The 27,282-nt window shown below is 44.7% G+C and overlaps 2 protein-coding genes across 2 annotated transcripts; both read left to right on the top strand.

Moving 5' to 3' along the window:
• The first annotated feature begins 11,423 nt into the window (after positions 1-11,423).
• On the top strand, positions 11,424-12,829 carry LOC128732701 (dynein regulatory complex subunit 4). The gene is made up of 2 exons (XM_053826001.1): positions 11,424-11,442; positions 11,499-12,829. Exon 2 carries the CDS (start codon positions 11,528-11,530, stop codon positions 12,827-12,829), a length of 1,302 nt encoding a protein of 433 aa, XP_053681976.1. The 5' UTR covers positions 11,424-11,442; positions 11,499-11,527.
• A 5,556-nt stretch (positions 12,830-18,385) lies between these two features.
• Positions 18,386-19,912, top strand: LOC128735474 (26S proteasome regulatory subunit 8). Its single transcript, XM_053829987.1, has 3 exons — positions 18,386-18,498; positions 18,566-19,254; positions 19,311-19,912. Exons 1-3 carry the CDS (start codon positions 18,481-18,483, stop codon positions 19,813-19,815), a joined length of 1,212 nt encoding a protein of 403 aa, XP_053685962.1. The 5' UTR covers positions 18,386-18,480; the 3' UTR covers positions 19,816-19,912.
• Positions 19,913-27,282: the final 7,370 nt, after the last annotated feature.

Genomic DNA, 27,282 nt, shown 5'->3' with positions numbered 1-27,282 from the left:
TGTAGTCATCGTCAGTAGCCTAAAGCCGGGGTAGCTCGTGCTGATTCAAGCAGTCACCTCCATTTAACTCGAACTTTGGCCACTCGTCGCCAATTTTCCAGTCGTCTCAAAAGTCACAAATCACTTTCGACGTGATCTTGCCATCTTGCACATTGAGCCCCTGTTCCTGATGCCAGTAAGGTTGTTGAAGACAACCGTTTCCGTCGCACTATCGTCCGACATTCTTACGACGCGTCTGGCCCACCGTAACCTACTGACTTTCGCCAAATGTACGATGGGATTCTCTCCACACAATGCCTGTAGTTCGTGATTAATACATCTCCACCACTCTTCGCTTTCAGTTTGAACTCCGCCAAGTATCCGCAGTACCCTTTCGTTCGGGCACGGAAAGGGCGCGTATATCCTCTGTGAGCGACCTTACGAGTCCATAAAGAACTACTGACCTAATAAAAGATTTGTGCATTATCAGCTTCGTACGGTAGCATATGCTTCTTGATCGTAGCGTATAGCGAAGGGCAAAGTAAGCACGATTTCCCGCTTGACTGCGCCGCTGGATTGCCTTACTAATGTTGTCCACGGTCACCAGCAATCCAAAATAAACGAGTTCATCTACCACTTCTAGTTCGTCGCCGTCGAGGGTTACTATCCGTGAGAGGCACGCGTTTGGTTCCTTGGAGCCTCTTCCTTTCATGTATGTGATCTTTGACGTATTTATTATTAATCTGATCTTCCTAGACTACTGCTTTCAACCTGGCGTAGGTTGCCTCCACCGTCGCAAGGTTCCTAGCTATGTTATCAGTCATCTTGTCACCTGGTCTCAACCCTCGCCGTGTCTCGACGGGTGTGTCCCTGAGATGTGTACGAAACACACCACTCGATCCAATTAGCTCTAATCATTAGCGTCAGTTTATCTGGGAAACCGTGTTCATCCAGTAAGTGCAATTGCTGGTCTTGATCGAGTGATTCATGTCATGCGTAGGTATGATGTGCTCCCAACATATTTGCTGGGTGGTAAAAATCTGGTTCGTAGTTGCGCGAGCCTCCATAAAGCCAGCTTGGTAAATTACAAAGTAAACTTACAATGAAGAACGCAGTTCTAATATTACAATTTTACATTTTTTACTTCAATGCCCTGATGTAGAGTGACTATATACAGAGTGGCGACAAGTCATCCCAAAAGTATGCAATGCTCTAATAACGCTTATTTTCTTTCTCTTTCCTGCATACGCGTTAGATTGGTCGTCTGCTCGATTGGAATGACACTGACAGATAATTATCATTCCAATTTTGACATTGTCGTCACTCTATATATAGTCACTCTACCCTGATGAGTAAAATTACTGATATTTACTGATAGTTATCAGTAGCGATTTTTAATGATAGTTCCCATCCCTATAGATCTGGCCAACGTCAGCACCATAAGTACCTTCAGTAGGAACGGTGCGGAGTCTATCATCGACGTGACAATCGGCAGTCCTGGTCTGATTGAAGAGTGGAGGGTAGACAATGGCTACACTCACAGTGACCATCAGGCGGTCCGCAATGGTGTCGGTCAGATAACAAGGCGGCAGGTGGCGAGTAGAGCCGACACTTCCACCACCCGTGGATGGAAGACATCATACTTCGATCCCGAAGTATTTGTGGAAGCGATCCGAAGAGAGTGCGGTGATCGAGGTATGCACGATCCGAACGCTGATCATTTGGTTGAGGTATTGTCGCGAGCGTGTGACGCTACCATGCCTAGGAAAGGCCGACCTAGCTATAATAGCTCACCGGCTTACTGGTGGACAGATGAAATTACGGAACTCCTCGGAGCGTGCTTTCGTGCGAGGAGAACTATGCAAAGAGCACGTTCGGACGAAGGCAGGGCTGAATGTCGAGTAGCACTTGTTGCCGCACGCGCAGCGCTTAAGAGTGGGATAAAAGCTAGTAAACGAGCCTGCTTTGAAAGGTTATGTGCTAGTGCCAATGCGAACCCGCGGGGTGATGCCTACAGGGTCGTAATGGCAAAGACCAAGGGCGTGATGGCAACCGCAGAGCGATCGCCAGAGCTGCTGGAGTGAATCATCGAGGGCCTCTTTCCGCGCCACGAGCCAAGGCCCTGGCCTCAGTCTGCTGAGTCGTCCCACGACCGACGTTCCAGTATCTCAAAGAATAGCATAAGATAGTCGGCCTCTCAGCTAAACATCCAAAGTAACGTGGGCGATGGCGGTTTAGAGGTCAGGGAGGAAGCGACGGTTACGAACGAGGAACTCATTGAGGTAGCTAAATCCCTAAAGGTGAGCAAGGCACCGGAACCAGATGGAATTCCGAATTTAGCCATTACAGCGGCTATTTTGGAGGTTTCCGCATTATTCGGAGCAGTAATGAGTAGATGCCTGGAAGATGGCCACTTCCCGGACATATGGAAGCGACAGAACCTGGTCCTATTGCCGAAGCCGGGAAAACCTCCGGGTGTCCCCTCGTCATATAGGTCGATCTGTCTGCTCGATACTGCCGGAAAGGTGCTGGAGAGGGTTATCCTTAACAGACTCGTACAGTACACTGAAGGTACAAACGGTCTGTCAAGGAACCAATTCGGCTTCCGAAAAGACAAATCTACGGTGGATGCCATCTTGTCTGTCACTAAGACAGCCAAGATGGCAATCCAGTGCAAGAAGACAGGTATCCGCCATTGCGCAATTGTCACGCTGAATGCGAGAAATGCTATGCGCACCATAACCAATTTGCTTCAGAACGTCCAAGTGCCGGTGTCGCTGTACAGAATTCTGGAATATTATTTCCAGAATCGTGGAGTCACGTCGATTATGCATGCAAGAAGGCTTCCACAGCTATTTCGGCATTGTCTCGTATGATGTCTAATAGCTCTGCGGTATATGACAGCAAGCGAAGGCTTTTAACCAACGTGGTCTAGTCCATACTTAGGTATGGCGGACCAGTGCGGTAATCGGCGTTAGGAACCAAAAGCTACCTAGGTAAGCTGGAAAGTACCTATCGTCTCATGTACTTGAGAGTGGCGAGTGCGTATCGCACAGTTTCACATGACGCAATCTGCGTCTTAACGGGTATGATGCTCATTGGAATCATCATCAGTGAGGACGTAGAGTGCTTCAACCAACGTGGAACTAGAGGCATACGGAGTACCACAAGATCGGCCTCGATGATCACATGTCAGCGGGCATGGTCTGATTCCACAAAAGGCCGGTGGGCACATCGAATTATCCCGGAAGTATCCGGGTGGGTCGACAGGTGCCACGGCGAAGTCAACTTCAACCTGACACAGATACTGTTACGGCATGGTTGTTTTAGACAGTATCTGCACAAGTTCGGACATGCGGAGTCCCCCGCGTATCCCGAATGCGTGGATGTAGAAGAAACTGCAGAACATGTTTTCTTCATATGCCCTCGTTTCGTGGGCGCGAGAAGCAACATCCAGGCAGTGAGCAGACAGGACACTACTCCGGCTAACTTAATCCAAAGGATGTGTTCTAGCTCGGACGTCTGGGGAGCGGTCAATGCGGCTACTACCCAGATTGTACTTGAGCTACAAAACCGCTGGAGAGCCGATCAACGGCGAGTAAATAGCCTAACTACCATAGTCCAGTAGTTACCTAAGAGGGTGCGTGAAGCACAATAGCCCCTCCCTGAAATATTACCTATAAGGTGGTGCCAAGGAGAATTGAGGCTGGAGACTCGAGTAGGGTTTTAGTGGGTCGGGATCCTCACGCCCCATAAGGGGGGTCAGGATACCCAACCCCACACCCTGAGTTGTCTTCTCAAGTGTCTGATAGTACCGTATCTTCTAAGGTGCTGAGCAGGTTTCCCTACTCGTAAAAAAAGCCAACGGTTTATAGACGACGGCAGCCGGCGAATCGTAGACGGCGAAATGTTCCACGTGGTGGACGGCAAACGGATGCCACAGCTTTCCCAACGCGCTTAATTTAGCTTCCCTCTAGACGAGACGATGGTCATTCGTAACCCTGTCGAGTCTCACGTGGTCCCAAAGCTGGGAACCGACGGTCTCAGCCTCTCTAAACGGGTCCTATTTCAGAAACGGAATACTCATTTTCTAGCCAGAATTCCCAGATATAAGCTTTCCAGATTCACGTTTCCGCATTCTATTTACCTGATTCAACTTTCTTGTTATTTTAAACTTTTAATTTTTGTTCTATCTATACTACAACTATTTCAAACTATGTAGTTCTAATTTCACGTCCACTTGTTCGTTTCGATGTTATTCGCTCGGCGGTTGGTTAGAAATGATGTCCACCGAAGAGTCTGTCCTTGCTGTTCCCTCTATTACTTTCTCTTTTACTGCTTCCTTTTACTTACTTTTTTCGACCACCCACTGAACTGAATTTGAACCGGTTATTTTATTGCTTTTCGTGTTAAGAGTAATGTGTGCTTAATATCTAACCCTGTTTGTTTTGTGTATATTTGAAATGACCGTATTTAGTACTTCGGAGACTATTTAAAGAAATGGATGACAAATCATACCAATTATTATTTTGACAAACATGTATACTAATGTTACGAACGGTAACACAATTGACAAAACCTTTATCAGACCAATAGTTCTTTATAAACTTGAAGCTCTGACACTGCTCACGGAGAACATACGCCTATGTCGTATTCGAGCGGAAGATGCTGTAGACGATATTTGGCCACCTCAATGGCGAAGTCGCAGAAGGAGCCGGAACGGAAATTAACGTAGGAGCGCCTATGGAAGATAGTAATGTCCTAGCACCTGATCTCCAAGAAGTCAACGAGAAATCGGGCTGCTGAAGACCAATAAAGCCGCTGGGAAGGACCGCCTATCCGACAGATCTTGCAGAAATGTCGGGAGTACAACGTGCCCACGCGTCACATCTTTATTGCTTTCAAAGCAGCATACGATACAGTCGATCGAGACAAGCTATGGCAGATAATGCACGAACACGGTTTTCCGGACAAACTGACGCGACTGATCAGAGCTACATTGGATCGAGTGATGTGCTTCGTACGCATCTCTGGGACACTCACGAGTCCCTTCGAGACGCAGCGAGGGTTAAGACAAGGTGACGGTTTTTCCTGCATGCTGTTCAACATCGCTCTTGAGGGGTTGATCCGACGAGCGGGCATCGAAACGAGAGGCACGATTTTTACCCAGGGTAGCCAAATTCTAGGCTTTGCAGATGACTTCGATATCATAGCCAGGAACTTTGCGACAGCGGAGGCAATCTAGGCCAGACTAAAGGCGGAGTCTAGGAGAATTGGGCTAAAAATAAATGCGTCGAAGACCAAATACATGAAAGGAAGAGGCTCAAAGGAAACAAACGCGCGCCTCCCACGGACGGTAACCGTTGACGGCGAAGAACTAGAAGTGGTAGAGGAGTTCGTGTATTTGGGATCGCTGGTGAACGCGGACAACAACACTAGTAAGGAGATCCAGCGGTGCATCCAAGCGGGAAATCGGGCCTACATTGCCCTTCGTAAAACGCTACGATCAGGAAGCGTACGCCGCCGCACGAAGCTAACATTTACATTTACATTTATTATAGTCAACAGATAAAGTATTATCCTAATGACAAATATCTATTTAAAACATATATGAACTAACCTAGCACAAACATCTTTTAAAACAACGCTTATTGTTTTCACGAGACCCATTAAAATCAAACACTTCATAGCAGCTATTAAAAACCCGGCACATACTAAGCACTGGTTCGTGTAACCCATAGTTAGTTCTTGAATGTCGATTGGCGAGAAAGGCGTGCGAACGAAGATTACGTCTTCTAGTGTTGATATCTAGGCGACTAAGCAATTCAGGATAATCGATATTTCCTTGAAGGAGATCGCCGACAAAACACGCCTTAGCCACATTGCGCCTTCCTTTCAGCGGTTCTAAATTAATCAGCTTGCAACGGCTTTCGTAACTCGGCAGGTTACGTGGGTCACGCTAGCGTAGGTGTCGCAGAGCAAATCTAATAAATTTGCGTTGAACTGCTTCAATCCGATGAATTGCATTTTGGTAAAAAGGTGATGGCGGAGTATTCCAGCATAGGACGAACCAGCGAGCAATATAGAGATTTTAAGCAATATACATCCTTGAAGCTTTTCGCAAAGCGGAACAGAAATCCTAGTTGCGACGAAGCCCTGGATACAACGAAAGAAATGTGGTTCTTGAACGTTAGTTTCGAGTCAAGCAAGACTGCCAAGTCTTTAACAGTTGTTTCGCGCTTTAGGGCCGTCTCACAAAGGGCGTAATCGTGCAGATACATGTTTCGTTTGCGACCGAAGGAGATGACTGAGCACTTGGACACATTCAGTGACATCTTGTTAATTCGGCACCATTCGTCAAAGGTCTCATTAGGGCTTTTTACTGTACAGTACATTTTCAAATCGTCAGCATAAGATAATCTAGAACATTTGAGGATACTGTTCACGTCATTCATGTACAGCAGAAACAAGAACGGTCCCAAATGACTGCCTTGGGGAACGCCGGAACCGGAAGTTGCTACGAAGGGTGACGATACGTAATCGCCGATTTTGACTGACATAGTTCTGCCGATAAGATAGGAGCGAAGCCAAGTAAGCAGATTGTCGTGAATGCCCAATTCGTGGTATTTAGAGATGGCTATCTCATGGTTTATGCGGTCGAAAGCGGCAGAAAGGTCCGTATATACAGCGTCAACTTGATTCCCTTCTTGCATTGCACGGATGATGAACGATGTAAATGCGATTAAATTGGTTATCGTTGAGCGCTTTGGCATAAATCCATGCTGGTCAGGAGAGATGCAGTGTGAGCATCTTGCATCAACTTTTCCAGAGCTCAAACAGCTTAGAGACAGCACTTAAATCAGCAATACCGCGGTAATTAGCAAAGGTTCTTTTGCATCCCTTTTTGTGCACAGGGAAAACAAAGGAATCCTTCCAGCACACGGCAATGATATATCGAAAACCTTAGCTAAGGGCAAAGCAAGAGTATTTAAACAGCGTTTCAAGGGCGATCTCACCATAAAAAAAACGCTACTGAATTGCGTGCGAAACAAGGCGGCAATATCTGCGACTGAATCCGCTATTTTACCGCCGTCAGTCATATTGGAAGGAAGTTCAGATTCTTTCCGTTGTTCGTTTACAAAGGTCCAAAACTTCTTGGGATTTGCTCTAAGAGAACTCTGCAGATGCGAATTATGGGCAATAAACAAACTATTATTTAGGCGCTTGTAGTTGGAGCTAGCATGTGCATAGTCAACTTTGGTACGGTCCGAGCGATATTTACAGTATTTCCTAAGGGCAGCTCTTTTCAGTCGTTTCAGGCGTTTAAGTTCCGAGTTGGACCATGCGGGCTTAGAAGGCTTGCGTTTGAATTTTTTGGGTGTGAACTGATCGATCGTGTAAAGTATGATGCCACAAGCGGTGGAAGCAGCAAAGTTAACGTCATGACTAGCGAGTAAAGAATTCCAGTCCAAGTTAGCCAAAAACTGTTCATCGCCTCGAAGTCTGCTCTGAGAAAGTCGTAATAGATGGTTTCAGCATGGTCTAAGAAACGATATTCGGGTTTCAAATCCAGTATCAACAATAGAGGTGGATGATGCTTGCAATGCTTGACGAGTGGTGTTGGGGCTTGCAGAATAGAACAACGTTGCCCTAATTCTTCGCTTACGAAACACAGATCAAGCAAACGGTTATTTGCATTCAAAATGCCATTCAGCTGTCTCAGTCCGGCTGTTGAATATGAATCAAGCAAGTACAATGAAGCTGGATGAAACGAGGAATAAGCAAAGTCAGGAAAGCGGAAATTATTCGTATCGCTGAGCCACGAAACTGTGCTGAGGTTGAAATCGCCTACAATAATAATGCTATCATTAGCTTCCATTTGAGAGACAACCCATTCGAGAGAGAGTGCATGTTTGTCGATTATGCTGCTGTCATTGATGCGGTCAGGTGGAAAATATACGACACAGATAAAAACCGTTCCAGATTGAGTCGATATCGCTACCCACAGATGCTCGACTGTCGTTATTTCGGGAGGTTTCAATTGCGAGGATTTGATGCAGGAACGCACGGCCAAAAGAACAACAATGTACAAAACTCTTATTAAACCGGTAGTTCATTATGGACTTGAAGCCGTGACGCTGCTCACGGAGGGCATACGCGCCCTTGCCGTGTTCGAGCGGAAAGTGCTGCGGACGATATTTGACGCAGTGCAAACTGAAAGCGGAGAATGGCGGAGGCGTATGGATCACGAGCTACAGGCACTGCTTGGGGAGACTCCCATCGTACATCTAGCGAAAGTTAGCAGGCTACGGTGGGCCGGACACGTCGTAAGGATGCCGGACGATAGTGCGACGAAAATAGTCCTCTTCAACAACCCCACCGGCACCGGGAACAGGGGGGCCCAACGTGCACGATGGCTCGACCAGGTCGAAAGCGATTTGCGACTTCTGAGACGACTAGGAAATTGGCGACGAATGGCCCAAGACCGAGTTGAATGGAGACGAGTGCTTGAAACAGCACGAGCCACCCCGGCTCTATGCTGCTGAAGAAGAAGAAGATGCCTTCAAATCAGGTATTGGGGGTTTCTGGGGAATAATACATCCGCCATTCTCGATACCTCCACTAGGTCATTGTTCGTCAGAAATGTACTTTTCAGTTGCTTTACCGTTCATCTGTTACTGCTTTCTCCATTTCGTCCAAAGTTGGTGGATTCACTTCTTGTCCGTCATCCTCAGTCGCTATCCTATTCCTATCAACCACTCCTCGTTCTCCCTGTTCAACAACACATCGAAATGTTGTTTCCAGCGACTGGGTCTTCGATCTCTCGATAATCAAGTTCCCTTCCAAATTGTTGCACAAGAAGGTGACACCACAGAGAACAGACATCCATTCAGGAACAAATTTTTCGGGAATTCTTGCATAAAATTTCAAATTAAAATAACCTAATATGCTACCGTCACCACCACTATAGTTTCCCAACTAAATGATTCTTTTGACTTGCATACTGACAATCTTTGGCTCCTCTGGCGCTAGTATATATGGACTGTAAGCGTTATGCTAGCGCCAGAAGCTAGCTGTTGTGAGTTTAGTGTAGAATTTTATGCGCCTTTAGCGACATCATCACTATAGTTTCCCAACTAATTTGACATAAGTTTTATTCAAGTGGGGACCTTTCGCTTGGATGTCTGTTCTCTGTGGTGACACGGCTTAGTTTCTGACTCCGTTGATTATTTTATAACGTGTTATATTTTGCGATGCCATTTTTAATGGAACCTATCACAGAAGGTTTTGATGGTTGAGTTAGGGTCTTTAGATAGCAAAGCAAAGCAAAGCCTAGGTGCTACATTCCGTTTTCGAAACCTAACTTTTGTTTGAGTTCGACAGACTTCGCAGCCAGCTGTTAGAGTACGAGACAATCTCTGAGCCAGTGCAACGCTCCTATCGAGTCTAACTGTCTGTTTTAGCCGAGATTCGAACATTCGACGACTGGTTCGTTAGACCGGCTCGTACCTTCTTTCCTCGGGGCCAACTGGGAGGACAAGGTGCTTGGATACTCATCAAAAATATTGCGCTTAAGACTATTATTTAATGCAAATAAATGCTTCTTCGACCCGTTGTCTTAGAACAACCTCCTCCTACATCTACACCAAAAATTTGTAGTTGCATCAGGTTGTTCTGCAAGCAATCATTATCGTTAAGAAATAATACCACTTTGGTGCAACAGTAAAACAACTGCATATGAAACAAGCAACTGTATCGGTTCACTGGAAACAGTCGATCGAAGATGGTCGGTCGAAGTTGGAACTCGGAACGAGCTACTGCATCAATAACAGTGGCAATTTATCTCAATTGACGATTGCTTTATGTTGCCGCTTTATAGATGGCTCGATACTCGTAACATATTAGGTACGATTGTCTTCTTGCGCTAAATACTGGCCGGTCGCTGTTCTATGGATAGTTTGGTCCGGGCCGGGCTCGAACAAGATTGCACTGAATCTGCACAACCGCCATAGACGGTCATTTATTACGATGTATTTATATTCACGTACATCTATCTATTGAGTCAATAGTATTGACTAAATGGCAGTCAATATTCTACTGTATTACCTATTCGTATCAATTTGCAGCTATTTAAGAACGTCGATATTTAAAAATAATTTGATTCTCAGTCTGATGTATTTAAACCTCAAAATATCTTATCACTCATTTTAGACCGTGCGTCCATTAAATTATCGTTCGATTAATGCTTATACAGTTGACACAATTAAATCAAGGACGGTATATTTCACAAAAGCGGACTTTAATTCACTCGTTACCAACCGCTCAACAGCTCCTTCCTAACAACGCCGCTAGACATACCAATAACAACAATGTGCCCCCATGGCAACGCCACGTGAAATGGGTTTGGTCAATAAACACAATTTTTCCCCGTTCGGGAGGCTAATTGGTTTTTCGCTGCCGGTTCGCTCTAAAGCATAGAATTATTATCTTCTGTTTCCGGCGCGGCGGCGAGGACGAACGACATTTTTCGCGCCGGGATCGCACGTCCGCGTCGTCCCGCGAGCTCCGTATAAATTGATCCTAACGGGAAGGATTATTTATTTATGTGATTTATCAATTTTTTGTTTCGATTTTTACTATTTTTCATATTCCAACACCGGCCAGGCAGCCAGCGCTTTTAGGGGCATATGCCCAGGCCGGTACATTGTCAAATTAGGTGTGCCAAATTCCTGTATTGAAATTTGTGATTTTTATTATTTGTTCTAGATGCAGTGACAACTGGGAAAATCCAATCGAACTGCGAAACTGCGAAAGCCCAACCTGTAGTACGAAAAAGAGGGATTATAAATAAATTCCGGTCCATAGCGAGATAGCCGGTCAAAATGGTGAGTATTTTACGGTGGCATTAGATTTTTTTTTCTTGTTTCCAACCAAACTGAGCCGCCGTCAGTAAATAAAAAGTTTGTCATCAGTGCGTTTAACTGGTTTAACTGCACACTTTTCCAGGCAGGTTCTGAAGGCTGACGACAAAAAATTCGAAACGTTTTTGGTTTAACTGTAGACTACAAAGTAACCGCTCAGTTAGTGCCGAACTTAGATGAATTTTTAATAAACCTTTCAATGCGGCATGATAACCGAGATGGTTTTCAGTTTTAAAAATGTAATAATTTATTCAGATTGATAGGTATCAAACGAGATCTACGGTACTGTTTTCACTTAGATAAACAGATCCATTCATCAAGTGATACACTGATTGAACTTCCGGAAGGTTTTTTCCGATATAACGTCGTTAGTTAGTTACTTGAAAAGAATCCATGCTAGAAGGAAATTACTATGATTGTGTGATTCAGGCTCAAAATTTAGTTCAGACTTTTTCAGAACAGTTTGTGATAGATTATGGCATAATTAACATCTGCTTTTCCTTTTCTTTTCAACAGGGTCCAAAGAAAGGCAAAGGTAGCAGTAAGTACACAGTGATTTACACTTTTGTTGGATGTTTCTCACCCGTTCTCTTCCAGCGGTCATCGATGGTGTCGACACGTCCAGCATGTCCCGGGAGCAGCTGGAGCAGTTTGCACTCCGGCTGCGCAACGAGATGGAACGGGAACGGGAGGAGCGCAATTTTTTCCAGCTGGAACGGGACAAACTGCGTACGTTCTGGGAAATCACACGCAAACAGCTGGAGGAAGCGAAGGCGGTCATTCGAAGCAAGGAGCGCGATGTCGAGGTAGCGCAGGAGCTTGCCGACCAGGATACCAAGAACGTCATGCAGGAGATGAAGCATCTGCAGTACGAACACCAGTCGCACATCGGAGAGTTGAAGGCGGAAATGATGACGCAACTTAAAATGGCACAGGAAGACCACGCATTGCAGGAACGTGATCTGTTGAACGATAAACGCGAGCTGCGTAGACTTCTGCGGGAGAAGGAAGAAAACGGCGAACTTGAGGTTCAACAACTAAAACTGAAACACAGTGAACTTCTAAGTCAGGAACGCGCCGGATTTAAGGAAGAAATTGAAGCAATGACAAAACTATACGAACAGAGACTACAAAGCTACAAGGAAGAAGCTGAGATTCGTCACGAAATGGAACTGTCCGAGGTGGAGGAACGCAAGAACGCGCAAATCTCAGAACTTATCCACACCAACGAGAATGCTTATAAGGAGATGAAAGGTTACTACAACGATATCACATTGAACAATTTGGCTCTAATCAACAGCATGAAAGAACAAATGGAAGAAATGCGCGTGCAGGTCGATAAAGACTTGAAGAACCATTCGGAAGTAATGGCAGAAAATCGAAGGCTTGTAGAACCGCTAAAACAAGCCCGCACGGAGCTGATTGAACTCCGCAAGAAACTGCAGTACTACGATCGGGACAAGGCAACTTTAAATCGTGTCAAAACACGTCTCAGCACAACTCAAAAACAACTGAGCAGTCTAAAACTTGAATCAGATGTACTGCAGATGCGCTGCGAGAAGCTAGTTGAGGAACGCGATCAACTAAAAAGCATGTTTGAAAAATCAATTCTAGAACTTCAGCAAAAGTCTGGTCTGAAAAACTCCCTTCTGGAACGCAAACTGGAGTACATCGAGAAGCAAACGGAACAACGGGAAGCCATCCTAGGTGAGGTACTATCGCTCGCAGGAATCGAGCCGCAGTCGTTGAGTATTCGTATTGAAAAGCTTCTGGTGCAGAAAAATGACAAAATTCAAGACCTGCGGTACGAGTTTGCCCGTGTCAGTAAAATGTACGACGATCTGCTCTCGATGATCGAAGCAAAACTGTCCAAGTTTGGTATTACGTTGAAGGATCTCGAATTGAGCAGTTTACGTTTGGAGAAGTGATTCTTAGCATTTGAGACTTTGGTTTGCGGTGACGTGTGCAAGCGTTTTTTTTCTGTGGACATAAATTTGGAGTAAATTTATTTTACAGTAACTTTATTTCATCCTAAAAATATTTCTCTCGACGATCCCTAAAGAAACAAAATGAAATGCTTCATAATTGGGAGATGAATTGGGGATTGAGTTGATGTCCTGCGCAATCTAATGCTATTGGAGATAGACGACGTAACAAAATCTGGGGAAGCACCTTATAGGATCAGCGTAATACTGCGGTAATTACAGCAATCGAATCGGTGGTTCTTTCTCTTATCCTCTCAAATTCTGCAATTTATCCAAGTGCCGCACTAGTAAGATTCCTCACCATTTCTGAAGAGTATTGCTGGGAGTCGATTCTTTTTCTTAGTCTTGAGCAAAACGATTTCTCGCCGAGTCTCTACGAGATCGGGATCCTGGACATTATTGTTCTTTGAGAACTCTTAGGGTAGCTTCCGTTCCACATCCTTCTCCACATTCCTTATATTATCATTGAGCTCATCGATAAACCATTTCCACCGGTCGACTACCTCTCATAGAACTTGCGCATGCTACTGGCCCAGAATAGTTCTTCGCTTGTCGTTACTTGGGTCAATTCTACCTCGTGGTAATAAGGCTTTCATTTGGCCTCGAGATACAACGCTGGTCTAACAAGCCAGTCATCGTATGTTCGAATTTCGGCAGGGAGAGGCTATTAGAAACAATAGTATCGTATATAGCACTAGCCCCGTGATAGTCCTGTACTCTAACAACTGACTGCGAAGTCGGTCATATAAAAAAAAGGTCAAGTTTCGATAACGGAGTGTAGCAGTAGCACCTAGGCTTTGCTTTGCTTTGGCAATGTTTAAATAGTTTTTCAAATCCCTTTTTCTCTTCTCCATCGCTTGCTGGCATTCTTCGTCAAACCAAACCAATAAATTCGTGCGCTCAGCGTTTCTTCACCTACCACCGTGGTTGCGGCCTCATTGACGACCGAGCGCATCCTACCCCATTCGTCCTCAAAAGGCGAAGGTCCTCCCAAGTAATAATTTCAAGCTGATCAAACGCCTTTATAACTGATTTTATTCAAGCTGTGGCTGAACTACGATTTCGTTTTAGAAATAATAACCTTTTTTCAGCTCCTAAACATCTAAATCTGGCGATTTTAACAAGTTTCGGGCTTGTCAATAGCTGCTCTCGAAGCTGCAATGAAGCTTAATAGAGGCTTGCAATGCATGCAACGATTTGCAATGCTTTTGCAGTTAAAAAAAGGAAATAATCAACGTCTCATCAACCTTTATGCAGTCAATAAATAATCTAGTTTTAAATTAAAAAAAAAGGAACGCGTCGTTATTTAAGTTTCCATGGCGTCGTATGCTATAGTTTTAATACTGACGAACTGACATGACACATAGAAGAAATCCTTTAAAAACCGTCGTCCTACACATTTTGCTTGCACACTAGCACCCTCTGGTATGCATGTTGCAGAGTAGCTTGCGTTTGCAGGGTTTTATGCTATACGGTTTTACATTTGTATGGTTTTACACTGAACACTGGAAGCAACACCCGCGCGCCGCGGTGTGGCCTTGTTGCGAAACATACTTTTTTTGAAAAATGAGTGGTTTTTGATTGGACGTTGGAATTGACGCGAGTGTCTCATCTGTTTGCCTGTGGCTGTACATTCAAACACCATGAACTTTTGCACAACTACCAACGGGATGAAGCAGGGTCGAACCCATTTTCCAGTAAGGGTCAGAACTCCAACGCAGTCACTCAAAACACATCGGTGCGTGAGCGCAACGCTCACCATAAGACGACTAACCAAGGACTGTTCCGTGTTGTCCCGGTGGTCATTCATGGCTCAAAGAAATCCATCAAGACGTACGCCTTCCTAGATGATGGCTCATCTCTTACGTTGGTTGATGCGTCCCTAGTCCAAGAATTGGGATTGCAAGGAAACCCGTAGCCACTGTGCCTGAAGTGGACCGGCAACAAGCGCCGGCTGGAAAATAATTCATTAAAACTCGACATCGACGTATCTGGAATGGGAAAATCCAGAAGAAATACTGCCTGCGAGGAGTTCATACTGTTTCCAACCGGGATTTATTCCATCAGACGGTGGATGTGCACCAATTAGCTGAGCGATTTCGGCACCTGCGGGGAATTCCTATCGAATCGTTCAACAATGTACAACCTCGAATCCTGTTCGGGATCGACGATGCCAATACCACGAGGTGCCGGCTGGGGTACAGCCAGCTGAACAGCGTGATTGAGAAAATACCGAAGGGGGATATCCAAATCCACATGGGCGACTCCAACGCGAAGATTGGCTCAAACAACGCGAACCTTGAACGCGTAATGGGACGCCATGGCCTAGGAGAGATGAGCGAAAACGGGGAGCTGTTACGGAATTTTGTGGTAATAACAACATGGTCATGGGTGGATCGCTCTTCCCCCGTAGAACAATACATAAAGTCACGTAGGTTTCCCACGACAGCCGAACAGAAAACCAAATCGACCACATCTGCATCAGCCGGAAATGGCGAAGGAGCCTTCTTGATGTGCGCAACAAACGCAGCGCTGATATTGCATCCGACCATCATCTTGTTATCGCTGAGATACGTTTGCGCGTCGCACGTGTCCAACGACGGGAGGAGAACGTTGGGTGCCGTTACGACGTCCGCCGATTGGAGAATCCTGAGGTGAAAAGGGCCTTTGTCGAACAACTTGAATCTCGAGCCTCGGAGCTACCACCTGGTGGAACCGTCGAAGAGCAATGGACTGGCATTAAGAACGCCTTTATCACGACCAGTGATGAAACTCTCGGCAAAGCGCGCAGCGGGCGGAGGGAGTTGATTTCAGATGAAACTTGGAGGAAGGTCGACGAGCGGAGAGAGGTGAAAGCCGACATTGAGCGAGCGCGGACCAGATCGGCTAAGACAGCTGCCCGTCAACGATACGCCGAACTGGAGAGGTCTGTTAAACGTGCTTGTAGGCGGGGCAAGAGAGCCTGGACTAACTCCGTAGCCGAACAATGAGAAACCGCCGCCGCCAATGGTGATATCCGTTTGTTGTACGATATTTCTCGCCGCCTTAGTGGTGCCAAGATAAATACAAAGATGCCGCTAAAGGACAGAGCTGGTCAGCTATTGACTGACCGTACAGAACAGCTTAAGCGATGGACTGAACATTTTGAACAACTCTTCCGAGTTTCAAATGTCAGAGTCCAACAAAACCTGCAGCGTATGACGCCAACAGTCGAATTAATCGCGTCAACTCGGAGGTGCCATCGCTGGATGAAATTGTAGCAGCCATCAAGAGTATGAAATCCAAAAGAGCGCCAGGGGTAGACTGTATTTCAGCCGAAATGCTCAAAGCTGACCTATTTTTGTCAGCCCAGATGATGCATCAGCTTTTCAGCAATATATGGGAAACCGCAACTTTTCCGGTGGACTGGATGCAGGGCATATTGGTCAAAGTCCCTAAGAAAGGAGACCTAACTGAATGCGGTAACTGGCGTGGCATCACGTTGCTCTGTATTACTCTCAAAGTACTCTGTAAGGTAATCCTCAACCGGATCGGGGAGAAGATCGACGCTACTCAACGGCGGCAGCAAGCTGGATTCCGTGCTGGCCGATCATGTGTAGACCATATCACAACGCTCCGCATTATATTGGAGCAGATCAACGAATTCCAGGACTCTCTTCTGCTGGTGTCCGTTGACTTCGAAGAGGCGTTCGACCGACTCAACCACGAAAACATCTGGGGCTCACTTACGCGTAGAGGAGTTCAAAATAAGCTAGTCCAACTTATCGAGGCTCAGTACGAGGCGTTCTCGTGCAAGGTTTTGCACGACGGCGTCTTGTCCGACCCCATAAGGGTTACTGCTGGCGTGAGACAGGGCTGCATTTTATCACCGCTTCTGTTTCTCATGTTATGGATGAAAAATTAGTTGGAGCAATTGGCAGTAGACCAAATCGAGAATTTCCTTGGAATCCTCTAACGATGGAGCAGCTAAATCACCTTGACCTAGCCGACGACATTGTCTTGCTCGCACAACGCCGAAACGATATGCAGAGCAAGTTAGATGACCTCTCCGAAAGCTCCCAGGCAGCAGGTCTCATAGTCAATGTAGCGAAAACTAAGTCTATGGTAGTGAACACTGACAATCCCACCAACTTCACAGTAGCGGGACAAGTTGAGCAGGTAGACGCCTTTCAATAGCTTGGTAGCCAGACAGCGCCCGATGATGGTACCAAGACTGATATAGCGACACAGATCAGAAAGGCCAGGAGTGCCTTTGCAGGTCTGCGAAACTTTTGGCGCTCAAACCAGATCACTTTACGTACGGAAACCCGAATTTTTAATTCAAACGTTAAGTCCGTATTGCTGTATGCCTGCGAAACGTGGTGCGTCTCAGCGGAGACAACGCAAAAACTGCAGGTATTCATTAACCGGTGCCTGCGATTCGTGCCTAGTGGCCTGATAACTGGATATCCAATGAGGAACTCCATCGTCGGTGTCATCAACGGCCGATAGTCACAGAAATTCGTGAACGTAGGTGGAATTGGATTGGACACACCTTGAGGAAAGAAGCAAACGAGATCTGCAGAGAAGCACTCAACTAGAATCTACAAGGACAGCGCAGAAGAGGCTGAACCCAAAGGCTCATGGAGACGGAGCTTAGCCAACGACATCCGGACTGTAGACGAGAACCTGTCCTGGCGACAGGTAAAAGCCTGCAGGACAGATCAGGTAAAAAAAGCAGGAGATCTCTGATTTCATCCCTTTGTTCTGCCGGACCGGCGGACATGGACACATAAGTAACGAGAGAACTGTCACCAGCGATATCCGATAGCGTGGTCATCATTCAGACAAAGCAGATAGTGGTATTGTAATCTTTTTCTATGAGCGGCGTAAAATTTGTTAATTTGCTACTTCAAACTACTTAAAACTATCTTTATATACAAGTTATACTTAAAAGCTACTTAATACTAAATCTATGCCTACTTAATTGGTAACAATACATACTTAAATGTGTAAACTATTGCTAATAAGTGAATTCTCTTAGGCTAACCTTAAAATCTAGTAACCGATCTATTGAACACTTGTGATAAGTGATAATTTGAAAACCTAATTAAAATTATATTCTTAACGGTATTTACACACAAATATTGTTATTCAAAACTCGGACCGTTTTTGTACTTCTCACCCCGTTGGCTTCACGTCAACAACATTATTCTGTCAAGTGGTGGCTCCAACAGATTGAATAAAAATATTCACACTAGTATTCACATTACTTTTCATAAATATATTTTATATTATATATTTCGACATGTTATTTAAATTGAATGAATAAAGTTCGGTCCACTTACCCTACCCTTTGCAGACATCGGAAGAGAACGCAGCCAATCTGTACAGAGCGGTAACGTCTGAATTGAATCCTTCCTTTATTATAAAAAGTTCGGCAGCACTGCTGAGCTGCCAACATAACACAACAAAAGGACACTTTTTGACGTTTTGATTTACGCTGCTGTAGGCCACTGATGAGCTTGCAATATTTTGTGATTTGCAGATTTTTGTGAATTTAGTAGTCATCCGCGTAGTAATTCTCCACTGAATCGAAGCAAAAGCAACGAATAATGACTCTTGCTTCCAAGGTAAAAGCAATTCAAACATAAATCAATTAAATTCATGCCAAAAACAACGAATTGCTTTGTTTCACAGATGGAGGTTGACCCCTCGAAGGGGGAGGGCTTCCGGTCCTACTACATCCAAAAGATTGAGGAATTGCAGCTGATTGTTGCGGAGAAAAACCAGAACTTGCGCCGACTGCAGGCTCAGCGTAACGAGCTGAATGCCAAAGTGCGTATGCTACGTGAAGAGTTGCAACTGCTGCAAGAACAAGGAAGTTACGTGGGAGAAGTGGTTAAGCCGATGGACAAGAAGAAGGTATTGGTAAAGGTTCATCCGGAGGGCAAGTTCGTAGTTGATATCGATAAGAACATTGATATCAATGACGTTACACCGAACTGCCGGGTTGCGTTACGGAATGAGAGCTACACGCTGCATAAAATTCTGCCGAATAAGGTCGACCCTCTTGTGTCGCTTATGATGGTCGAGAAGGTACCGGATTCGACCTATGAAATGGTTGGTGGACTCGATAAGCAGATTAAGGAGATCAAGGAAGTTATCGAACTCCCTGTGAAGCATCCGGAACTATTCGATGCTCTCGGAATTGCGCAACCGAAGGGCGTTCTCCTGTATGGACCACCCGGAACTGGAAAAACTCTTCTTGCTCGAGCCGTAGCTCATCACACGGAATGTACCTTTATTCGTGTTTCCGGTTCGGAGCTAGTGCAGAAGTTCATCGGTGAAGGATCTCGTATGGTGCGAGAACTGTTCGTTATGGCTAGGTAAGGATGAGCAAAGGATATTGTTAACCAATTTAATGGATATTTTTTTTCTGCAGAGAGCATGCTCCATCCATCATCTTTATGGATGAAATCGATTCCATTGGATCGTCGCGTATTGAGAGTGGTAGCGGAGGAGATTCCGAAGTTCAACGAACTATGCTGGAACTGCTAAATCAGTTGGATGGATTTGAAGCAACCAAAAACATTAAGGTCATCATGGCAACAAACCGAATTGATATCTTAGACCCGGCTTTACTGCGCCCCGGGCGTATTGATCGCAAAATTGAATTCCCCCCACCAAACGAGGAGGCTCGGTTGGACATTTTGAAGATTCATTCTCGCAAAATGAACTTGACGCGCGGCATCAATTTGCGTAAGATTGCCGAGCTAATGCCGGGAGCTTCCGGGGCTGAGGTGAAGGGAGTCTGCACCGAAGCTGGCATGTATGCTTTGCGAGAGAGACGCGTTCATGTTACTCAGGAGGACTTCGAAATGGCCGTAGCGAAGGTGATGCAAAAGGATTCGGAGAAGAACATGTCCATTAAGAAATTGTGGAAGTAGTTGCCTCGTGTTGGGGTATTCTGGTAAAGTTTTTTGTAAGTCTGCTAATGTTCTAATTAATTCTACGTTCACGATCGCCGAATAACAGGTAAATTGTATTCAACTAGTTGTTTTATTTCTATTCACTATCCTTCCAAGAAGTCTGCTCCCGGTATTTCGCGTCGACGGCGTTAAATGATCTATCGTATACGTATTATTATGTGATACCTCATTATCAGCCCTCTATGGAATGTTCCGATTTTTTCAATTGAATCTCTGCACGAAGCAATGCAAACCACGGACCCTCACTTCAAGTTTTCCTGCGCTTAGGACCAGCCTATAAAGACTTTTTGATGCAATAAAAAGCAAAGCCTTGGGCTTAAACGGCTTAAACCGTCATTAGACATATACCCTTCTTTATCGACAGACTTCGCAGCTGGCTTTTAGAGTACAGTCTTTCCGGATCCGACCAGGGTTAACTTGCGGAGTACTTTCAAAGCGGAACAGAACAACATGATGCCACGCCAGTTCCCACATTCAGATGGATACTATTACTTGGGATCTTTTACCAAGACGCCCTGCAACCAGTCTATCGGAACGGCTAAAGTGTAGATGCAACATTTGCGCTGAGTTAAAGCCGTTGATGCGACGTACTGCAGAAGAATGCAGCACGTGCTAGAATGCTGCAACACCGTACGAGGACGAATGTGGAGCGATATAAACAAGCACGGAACAGGCAAAACACGGTCTTCCGGAAGAAAAAGCGCCTACAAGAAGAACGAGATCGCGAGGCAATGGAAGAACTGTACCGTGCTAACGATAAACGGAAGTTCTACGAGAAGTTAACCCGTTCGCGTAAAGGCTATGTGCCGCAGGCCGATATGTGTCGGGACTCAGACGGTAATCTTCTCACGAACGAGCGTGAAGTGATCGAGAGGTGGAAGCAATATTATGACGAGCACCTTAACAGCGATCTAGCTGAACATGAAGGTGACGATATGGCAATAGATCTTGGAGCGCGTGCAGAAGACGACAGAATACCAGCCCCCGACCTCCTGGAGGTAGCAGAAGAGATCGGTCGGCTGAAGAACAATAAAGTGGCTGAGGCTGATCAGCTACCCGGCGAGCTGCTGAAATACGGTGATGACGCAATGGCTAGAGCGCTGCATTGGGTCATTGTCAAGATTTGGGAGGAGGAGCTACTACCGGAGGAGCGGACGGAAGGCATCGTGTGTCCAATCTACAAAAAGGGCGACGAGCTGAATTGTTGTAATTACCGCGCAATCACCATTTGCAAAGGAGTTCGTGGGGCAATATCAACCGGGATTCATGGGTGCCCGTGCCACCACGGATCCGGTTTCCGCGCTTCGGCAACTAACTAACTAACTAAACTAACGCGATTGGTCAAGGCGACGATGGATCGAGCAATGTGTGTTGTTCGAGTATCAGGGGCAGTCTTGAATCCCTTTGAATCTCAAAGAGGGTTACGGCAAGGTGATGGGCTTTCATGTTTGCTATTCAACATCGTTTTTGAGGGTGTGATAAGAAGAGCGGGGATAGACACGAGTGGCACGAAGTCCGTCCAGCTTCTTGGCTTCGCTGACGACGTTGACATCATCACACGTACCTTTGAGAGGATGGCGGAAACGTACATCGGACTAAAAGCTGAAGCCAAACGGATTGGACTTGTCATTAATGTATCGAAAACAAAATACATGAAAGAAAGAGGTTCTAGAGTAGTGAATGCTGATCTCCCTCCCCGGATTCATTTAGACGGTTATGAAATCGAGGTGGTAGAAGAGTTCGTGTATCTAGACTCACTGGTTACCGCAGACAACGACACCAGCAGAGAAATACACAGACGCATTATGGCAGGAAATCGTGCCTACTTTTAACTCCGTAGGACGCTGCGATCGAACAAAGTTCGCCACCGCACGATGTTAACTTCTCACAACTCTACAAGACGCTGATTAGACCGGTAGTCCTTTACGGCCATGAGGCATGGACCATACTCGTGGAGGACCAACGCGCCATTAGTGTTTTCGAACGGAAGGTATTGCGCACCATCTACGGCGGAGTGCAGATGGAAGACGGAACGTGGAGGAGGCGAACGAACCATGAATTGCATCAGCTGCTTAGGGAACCACCCATCGCTCACACCGCAAAAATAGGTCGCATGTAATGGGCTGGGCACGTCGTGAGGATGTCGAACGATAGCCCGGTTAAAATAGTTCTCAATAACGATCCGACTGGAATGAGAGGGCGGGGCGCGCAGCGAGCAAGATAGATTGACCTGCGGACGCTACGCAGACTACGTGGCTGGCGAATTGCGGCCATGGACCGAGTGGAATGCAGACGACTTCTTCGTACAGTAGAGGAAACCAAGGCCTGGAGCTGATTAAGTAAGTAAAGTAGGCGATGTACTGCAGCGTCATACGCTGCTGGTTTTGCTGGCCTGCGACACTTAAGACTCGGAAGAGTTGTTCAAAGTGGCCAGCCCAACCGGAGCTTAAGATCGCTCAGTAACATTTTCGGCATTTTCTTAGCACCACAACGGCGGCGCTTTTTCCTTCGTCAACTTAAGTGTGGAACCTCGCAGTTGCAGGTCCCAAGTATCCACTTCCAACCCGGATTGAATAAACAAATTCGCTAACAGACTGGCGGAGACGAGTCTGGCGGAGCCGCAATGAAATTACAATAACTAATTGAATAATGAAAATATGGGATCGAACTCCCGTGATGTCTTTCGGCGCTGACATGTTCTCGATTACTTGAATCTTTGCTGGATCTGTCATGAAGCCGTGACGATCTAACTAAAGATGACTCAAATACCGAATCTGCTGTTGACGGAATAAGTATTGTGAATCCGAACTCTTCAACTCGCTGTAGCGCTGCTACAATTCATCAACCGCTGAAAAGCGTCTGGCGCAGTTTAAATTCCAGGGGGCAACCTGTTATGTTGATACAGACTACTATGAGTGTTAATAGTGAGTAGGTGTCGGCAACTCTCATTCACTTCCATTTGAAGGAAATTATCTGATAACTCCAAGGACTAGTGTTTATAGTGCTTACTGGTTACTTGGGTAGTCCTTTGACAACATTGTATAAGCATACAGAACTATGATTAAAAGCTTATTTTTCTTGATATACTTCTGTAGAACTCACATAATGCTAAAATGGCGAAATAGTGGGTTATTAAAATGCTACGCCACGAGCATTCAATAAACATTACACGGTGTTACACGGAAAAAATACTTCTCAAATGACCTAGTGTACGTTGTTAGTCACACCTAGTACATCATAAAAACACATTTGAAATCTTCCTGCCACCCCCAAAATTTCAAGTTATTGTAAAAAAACGTTTTTTGGCTAGGTGTACACATACTATCATGAATGACTCAATATTTTTTCAAGCAATTTTAAGTGTTTTATACATTTTTGGAAAGCTTAGAAGACAAGCTTTCAGAATATATACACATTCACTATGGTGTATATATTCTACAAAAGTTAGACGAAATTTTTTCAATTAAATATGAAATTTAACTACAAAAATGAAATTTTTCTCACTTTAGGGGTCCTTAAAGTGACCTTAATAATGACCCACATTCCTGAGCTCAGAATCACTTGTTTTATATTCAATCCTAAGACTTTGGTCAAAATTTCAGCCAAATCGGTCAACATTTGCAAATTTGAGACCATTTTTAAGAGTTGTAGGTATGTTGCTTCTCATATATCACCCGCCTAATCTTACATCGTGTACAAGATGCTTAGTTGTAAGTTTAGGCAGATGATATATGGGAAGCAACCAATTGTACTACTATTGCTTTCTTTAATGCTGATTTACGTTAGTGCTTCTATGCATCAACCATGTTAATCTACGTTTTATAAGCATTAAGATTGCTAATATACAAAAGTTTTGCACCAGGGATGCAGAATTATTTCCAATATACGGTTTTGGATTAATGCTTATGGTTACTTGGGTATGGCAATGTAATAAAATATGTGTTATATGAATATACATTATATGAAGATATATAGACAAAAACGGAACAATCTCACCAGCAGTCCTTCGAATGGAATAGAGTTGCATCATTTGAGTTTACATGAGTGCTTCCATTATTAACTTAACCACTTACCTACTAACAAGGTCGTGTTGCTCAGCCGTCATCCAAACCCGCAGTTTTGAGATCAGGCAGCCGGGAACCATCCATCATCGCACCTCCTAGCTTGGCTACTCAATAGAGCATTAGCGGGTAAGGCCTCGTGAAGGCGCTAGGTAGAGGCTTGAGATGGCTGGAGCTATGTTAGACGCTTCCTCATTTGCCTTCCCCATTTCATACCCAAAAAAATTAGATGGGTTGTGCACAAGACACGACCGCATAGGTGACGTAGGACCAGGTAAGTCTCTTTGTAGCGATAGTAGGATGTATCCATGTATGTAATAATACGATTCTTCATGTATACAAGCTACATACGTAACGTTTATCAAAGTAGAAACATTGTATACATTCAATCCTCAACCGATTTTGGAGTTATATCCATGAATTGATTGAATGTATTTTATTAAAACGAAACCAAGTCAGTAACTGAACCAAACAGTAAATAAATTTTTATGATCTGTTTCTACGTTGAATACTACTTCTCCTCAGTTAGTCGGTACACGAGTTTTCAAAAAGTTGAAAATTTTGCGCAACTTTTCTGCGGCTTACAAAAAAACACTGATAATAAAGCATTAACAAGCTGCAGACGTTTTGGAAGCCGCAGAAAATGTCGCCTGTGACCAGAAAACTTATTTCCGTCATTTGTTGGTCGTCCGCAATGGCGAAAAATTCAACTTTTCCCTCGTTGCCTGTGTTCTGGGCAAGAAAATATAATAAACTCTTCAATCGTTGTGTGGCCCTTGAAAGGACCGACTGTTTGATTATCATAACTCCAACTTGCAATAAACTTGCACTAACGCACTTAACGCAATTCTCTGTTCGGTAAATTGGAGTACCGATAACCGCTAACCAGGTACGGCTAGTTGCAACGGACCAGCCGGAAAACTTCAGCAGCTATGCGATTAACGAAGCTGTTCATGTATGGTCCTGAGTCACCATGATGAAATACCACTCCACGTGGCCAGCTGCAAGTGACGTGGGATGCTTCTGGTCGTTTTGTCACGTGCAGCATATTTCCTGCCAATTCCAGAACTTCAGCAGCCAGATATGCCATCACGGCAACGAAATGAACCACCAGCAACAAGCGAACAAAACTTAAAATAAAAATTAAAATTATTTGATAAGAAGCGAACAATTAGAATCAATCTAAATTAAAAAGAATTAAAATCAGTGAGCAAAAATTCCTCAAATCTTCATGAACATATGTTTCGTTCTTAAAAGAACGGTTTTTCGACGTGATATGCTGGAAATTTAAGCCTTCTTTTCCGTCTTCTTGGGCAGCAACAAAACAGTTTGGATGTTCGGAAAGACACTTCTCATAGCAGTGGTGACACGGGACAGCAATTTGTTCAACTCTTCGTTGTTGCGGATGGCCAGCTGCAAGTGACGATAATTCTGATCGGTTCGTTGTCGCGAGCAGCATATTTCCTGCAAATTCCAGAACTCCTGTAGCCAGATATTCCATCACGGCAGCAAAATCAGTGCTCCAGCTCCAACATTTCGCTTGGTGAATTTGCATGTCTTCGTTGCCTTATCCGTGGGAATTTTCGATCGGATTCTATAGGGCGTAAATTAAATACAATCATAAGGAAGCTTAACCCATAGCTTATATCGTATATATTTCTGTCATCCGTGCTAGGGAAGCACTGACGAGGGAAGGCAAAAACGTGAAAATAATTCAAATTTTCAAAATCAATTCAAAAACAACAATTTTTCAAATTCAATTTCAAAAACAAAATCAATAGTTTTCTATATTTTCAATCGATGTTCCGATCAATTTCTATAAATATCTTGGAAATCTATTGAAAATTGACTGAATTATAAGCCGAAGCGTGAAAACGCGTTTCTACTTTGATGACGTCATTTCCAACAACCAATCACGAAGCGAGAATTCTGGTAAAACATAGGTTCATTATTTTCAATTTTTCAATAGTTCAACATCAAGAATCCACACCTTTCTTTATTTGGGTCAATTCTTTGAAGATTTTCCAATCGATTGGGGTAAGAATATTGAAAATCGATCGGAAAACCGCTGAGCTATTGGCGCTCAAAACCTTTCATTTTTCGTGACGCTCGCATTTTTCGATTTTTTGGAATGACACCCTATCTCAAAACTTGCCTAAGACGTAGTCCTACGTCAAAAAAAAATAAGTAAGAATAGTCGCCACAAACGCGGACGCCTTTGATGGCTTGAGACTGACTGACGACGGGCTGTTTGATCATTGCTGTGTCGCTTTTTAAGTTGATCATTCTCTGGCATTCCTCCATCAGTGCTTCAAGGATGACGTTGTTGTCTTCGATTTTTGTTAGCAACCTGAGAGCTTGGGCTATTCCTAGCCAAAGCCAAGCAAAGCCTGGGTGCTAATTCCGTTATCGAAATTTGACCTTCTGTTTTTATACGACAGACTTCGCAACCAGCTTCGGGACAGTGCGGGGTCAGTGCTATGATCCTATTGACTCTAACAGCCTCTCCCAGCCGAGATTCGAACATACGACGACTGGCTTATTAGACCAGCGTCTTACCTCGAGGTCAACTGAGAGGCAACTATTCCCAGCCAACGAGTCCAGAATCACGTCCGGATTGCGAGTAACGGTAGCATGAATTGCTGACATGGCATTCCGGAACACGTTTGCTTGCTGCTGCAGGAGCCCTGAAGCTTCTGCAGCTGATTTACGATACTATTGAAGGAGCTGATTGATGACGGCCTGTTGCTGTTGGAGCTGTCACGAAGTTGTTGATGTTGCAATCCAGGGGGAATCTGCTATTGCTGCTGGGTGGTTAGTTAACCCAAGACCCAACTAGGGCATCTCCCAGTTTTTTGTCAAAGGTTCTAGAGAGTGAAAGCAAAATCAACTATAAGAAAGATTTGTCGTTATTGTCTTAGTTGCTTCAAGATGATTCCAAAATGAGACTATAGGGTTATGGGAAATCTGCCAAACAACCGCGTTCGTTTGAGAGCAGCGAAATGATTTATGCTGTTCAGGGATAGATCACCATTTACCCGGAGGGTGAATTCCTGACTGCCTTAGACCACTTCATCAACCGCAGAGATCTAGTGAAAACGCTGTAGTCTAATAATGCAACTAACGAAAGATGAAACTACCCAGTGGGTGTTGCCCAAGGTAATTGACTAGAATATCATTTTTTCCGGAGACGATCGTTTCATTCCGGTGGTACATAGCAAACTAAAGTGATGAATGTCGAAACCCACTTGAAGTGAATTTCGTTATTTGATTTAGCCCGACGTTTCGTCCGAGCTTAAGGACTTTATCAACAAAAATAGCTGAATAACTATAATAAATAAACAATCTCTGGTTTATGTCCAAC

This window comes from Sabethes cyaneus, chromosome 1, assembly GCF_943734655.1.
Source record: "Sabethes cyaneus chromosome 1, idSabCyanKW18_F2, whole genome shotgun sequence".
In the NCBI taxonomy this organism is placed as follows: domain Eukaryota; kingdom Metazoa; phylum Arthropoda; class Insecta; order Diptera; family Culicidae; genus Sabethes; species Sabethes cyaneus.
Note: the sequence above shows the minus strand (reverse complement) of the source record. Positions and strands in the feature narration are given on the sequence as shown.